At 37.2% G+C, this 3,899-nt stretch overlaps 1 protein-coding gene across 1 annotated transcript; it reads right to left on the bottom strand.

Annotated features, from left to right (window-relative positions):
- Positions 1 to 1,836: 1,836 nt before the first annotated feature.
- On the bottom strand, positions 1,837 to 2,892 carry LOC104615966 (chromosome unknown open reading frame, human C2orf69). Its single transcript, XM_010285125.1, has one exon. It carries the CDS (start codon positions 2,878 to 2,880, stop codon positions 2,056 to 2,058), a length of 825 nt encoding a protein of 274 aa, XP_010283427.1. The 5' UTR covers positions 2,881 to 2,892; the 3' UTR covers positions 1,837 to 2,055.
- Between the last annotated feature and the right edge of the window lie 1,007 nt (positions 2,893 to 3,899).

Raw genomic sequence — 3,899 nt, 5'->3', positions numbered from 1 at the left:
GCTTTCTATTAAAAACACTTTGTGAGGTGACCCATATTTTCTTCACAGAAAAAAGTCCTTGCATATGCTGCAAGTGTTATGAAAAGGACCAAAACCCAGAAACAGCCTTCCTGGGAACACATAAACAAGTTGCTATAAGCCGATTAAGAAGGTAATCAATAAACAGGGTTGAACAGAGTCTCCAAAAAAGAGCTTTAAAAAAAAAAAAAGCAGATGGAACTACATTTCAGGTTCTTTTATAAAATGTTAGAGCTAGTTTGCATGTTGCACTTTTCTCCATCAATTAAAATAGATTACTTCCCCTTTCGTTAGTCTAATAGTTATTAGCAACAGAGGTCACTTTCACACTGTAAGGTGTACACTGTATGCATAATCCTTTCTACTACCCTTAATATTTTGAGTATTAAGAAAATGTTCTTAAGACTTCAACACACTTTTCTCATTCTTCAGTGATCACTAACATGTGCACAACCTGTGCAAGTTTTGAAAATCCTGTCTCCAGTGAGCCTTGTAAGTTCTAATGATGCCAAGAGAAGAAAGATGACCCAGGACCTTCCTTCCACAGTGTCATGGGAAGCAAGAAGCAGGGGGAAGATGTTGCTAAGCGATCAAATGTAGGAACAAAGTTGAATAAAATGCCTTTTTTGGGAACTAAGCCACATTTCTGTAATCTTCACAGTGTTTTGCTAAGTTGCTTTTGTATTCCTATACTTCCAGGAAATCCAAAAGCATTTTAAGCTACTGCTGCTTTGTTAATGGCTCCAGTTCTTTAAGAGGGATTCTAAGATTTATTTGTAGATAAATGGTAAGTTACTTAGAACAAGAGAAACATTGCAATGATACCCTCATTTGTCCACCTTTCAGTAATTCTTTCTGAAGAACATCCAGTTTTGGAGCCTGAACTAGATTACATCTTTTGTATCCAATTTGTCTGGCTTTGTATTTAATTAAAAGGGATTTTTTTCTGTATGAAAAATTAGGCTCTGGAAATACATTTTTGGGTGGCTCTAGAAGCAACTACTGCAATACATTTTAAGGAGATGATAGTTCTAAAAACTGAAGCATTTTGAAACAGCTATAGTCAACATAATCTAAAATTTTGTATGCAACTTGTAATATGTCACGTACTTATGGCTCAATTTAGATCAACATCAATGCAGCAATTAGCAAGAAAAACCTCACCAGTCCAAGCTAGGGAGAAAGACACCTCTTAACTTGAAAAAACATAGATATTACTGCTAGTCCTTACAGAAGTTAGTCGAAGCAATAGCAAGGTACATTGAAACAGCAATTAGCTACACCCTCATCAACATTCTTGGTCACTTAACATAGCTATGTCAAAATTTTCAAGCTCCCAGGTGAAATGGCTGTTCACTAACATACTACACAATGAATTAATGAAACTTTAAAGCAACAGAAAAGGCAAGGCACACATAAGGAAGAAAACTGGATTGGCACTATTATTCCAAAGGTAAATATTTTTGACTGTTTCAATTAGGAGAAATGTTACAAAACTGTAAGATTTAATTAACTAATCAAAATAGCTTTCACCAAAATATAACACTAATATTGTTCTAACAATCATCATTTTCCTTAGGCCAAAAAACTAATGTTAGATCTGGTATCGAAAAAGCCCAAAGTTTTTAGCCCTGGAAGCTACTAAACTGAAGTATCCAGACATTTGAAAGTATTGCGTACTTTAAATTCCCATTAAAGGCAGTAGATGATGTTAGATATCCAGGACTAAAAATTTTGCCAACATTTTGAAAATAAACATTCACATTTAACAACAACAAAAAAAACCATGTACACGATAGTTCTTTACAACATTTTTTTTTTCCAGGAATCAAATGACAACATCTGATATAAGTACGGGGTCCCAATCCTCCTTTTTAGGCTACTGAAATTTATATATAGTATCTATTGGCAACACAGGACAGTTCAACACAGTATTCTCTTCAGAAAGCATCTGCTCAAAGTTTTAAATCTAGATGACAACGTTTACAGTGTCAAAAGTGCTTTTGCAATGAATATACTATTCAGACACATACAGTCTCAAAATACTTCATGAACTCTGAAATGGTTATCTAGGGAGGGAACATCATCAGCAAAATGCAGTTGATCATTTATTTCCACACCAAATTCTTCAAGTGTCTGTACAAATTTCTCATGCTCTCTCCCAATCCATGACCTCATGGTGTCAAACACTTGGTATGGTGTAACATGAGCATGAACTTCAATTCCTGTCTGTGCAAGTTCTTTCAGCACTTCAGGGTAAGTAACCCAAGTATTGCTTCCTCCCGAGTGACCACCATCCAACCAGTAAATTGCTTTTATGTTTTTTAGGAAGGTATCCGTATTCTTGTCTTTTTTAGCTTCCTTAAGCTCATAAAGCAGCTGGTTCAAAACCACACAACCTTTACTGAAGCCAATCAAAGTAAATGACACTGCACCTACAGCAGACGGTATAATGAAGTTCATAGCAGAATTATTAGAGCATTCACAATCTCTCTCTCTTTCTGTGGATGAGCAGCCATTTGTTGTAGGAACAGACTGTGGCTGTGATTTACAAGCAGCTATTTTTGCATCCTTGCTGACACCATGCACGCTTTTCTGGGACAGCAGAATATTCTGAGAGAGTCTGAATGCATTAACTAGCAATGCATGGAGATGCTTGAAAGCTCCAAAGTCAGTGCTGTGCTCTGGTGCTCCAAACATGTTGCTCGCCACAAAGTTGTCATAACAACTGAATTTGTGCAGGTGCATTCGAGAACACTTTACAACCCAAATAAAGCTATTAGGGAACCGTCGAGCAAGTATGGTAGCAACATTTTCAAAACTCCAGTGCTCCCACTGAAAGTTTTCTGGGTGGCAAGACATGATGTCATGATAGTTCTGAAAAATTCAAAAAATCAGAAAAGACACATTACTACATTGTGAAAAGACTTCAGCTCTGTACTTATATTCATAAGAAAGAACCGTAACTAACAGAGAAGTACGCATTAAATAAAGAGGCACTCACTTGCTAGGCTTCCAGAACAAGAAAACACGTTAAAGAAACTGGCATAATTAGATTTACTTAATCTACTTTAATATTTTTACCATGCATTTTTAATACCCCCAAAATTAATACAGTAAGAATAAGCACATGAAGTATTCATAATTTTTGTTGACTTCACTCCAAGGGAAGATTAAACTATTATTCAACTTAGTATGGTACAAAATACATAATTTCACTGTATTATCTCCATCTGCAGAAATACTGATTGTCTAATTACAGGCAAACAATAGACTTAAAACTTTGCAATGTTTTCTATCTGTTACAGAAGAAAAAACATTTCCCCCTCATTCAGCTGTAGGGAGTCTTTATTCCCCTTGTTCACATACATATGTGGCATGGATGGAAAAAAAATTAACCCTTAAGTCATGAATGCCCCTCACCTCTGAATTCATAATGGCAGAGAATGGTAACTAGTTTATTAAGCAATAATAAAGCCATAACCAGAAATAGTAATCAAAAAGGTTTTGTCAGGCCATCCCAATCCTCAAAATGAAAATCCGCAAAGTTCCCTATCTTTACCGTACAGAAAAGGAAAACCCTTTCCCTAGAACAAAAAAGACACTACCCCTGCTTTTGAGAAGTAATGAGTTTAGAGATTAGCTGACTACCCAGCGTATGCACAGTTACAGAGAGAGACCACATGCTGAGGGACAGCACTTCGGCGACTCTCTCTAATTTCTCGTCCGCTCTGAGACAACACGTGCCTTCTTCAGGGCAGGCTGCGAAAGCGTCAGCGCTGTGAAATACCCGCAGCACGGCGCCCGGGATGTTTGCAGAACACCTGCACAGCGACGCGGTGCTCAGCCTGCCGAGGACCGCTTGCCGTCTGAAGATTTCA

The sequence above is a fragment of the Phaethon lepturus genome, unplaced genomic scaffold, assembly GCF_000687285.1.
Source record: "Phaethon lepturus isolate BGI_N335 unplaced genomic scaffold, ASM68728v1 scaffold41864, whole genome shotgun sequence".
Classification (NCBI taxonomy): domain Eukaryota; kingdom Metazoa; phylum Chordata; class Aves; order Phaethontiformes; family Phaethontidae; genus Phaethon; species Phaethon lepturus.
The sequence above is the reverse complement of the archived record's forward strand: the minus strand, read 5'-3'. Positions and strand labels throughout refer to the sequence as shown.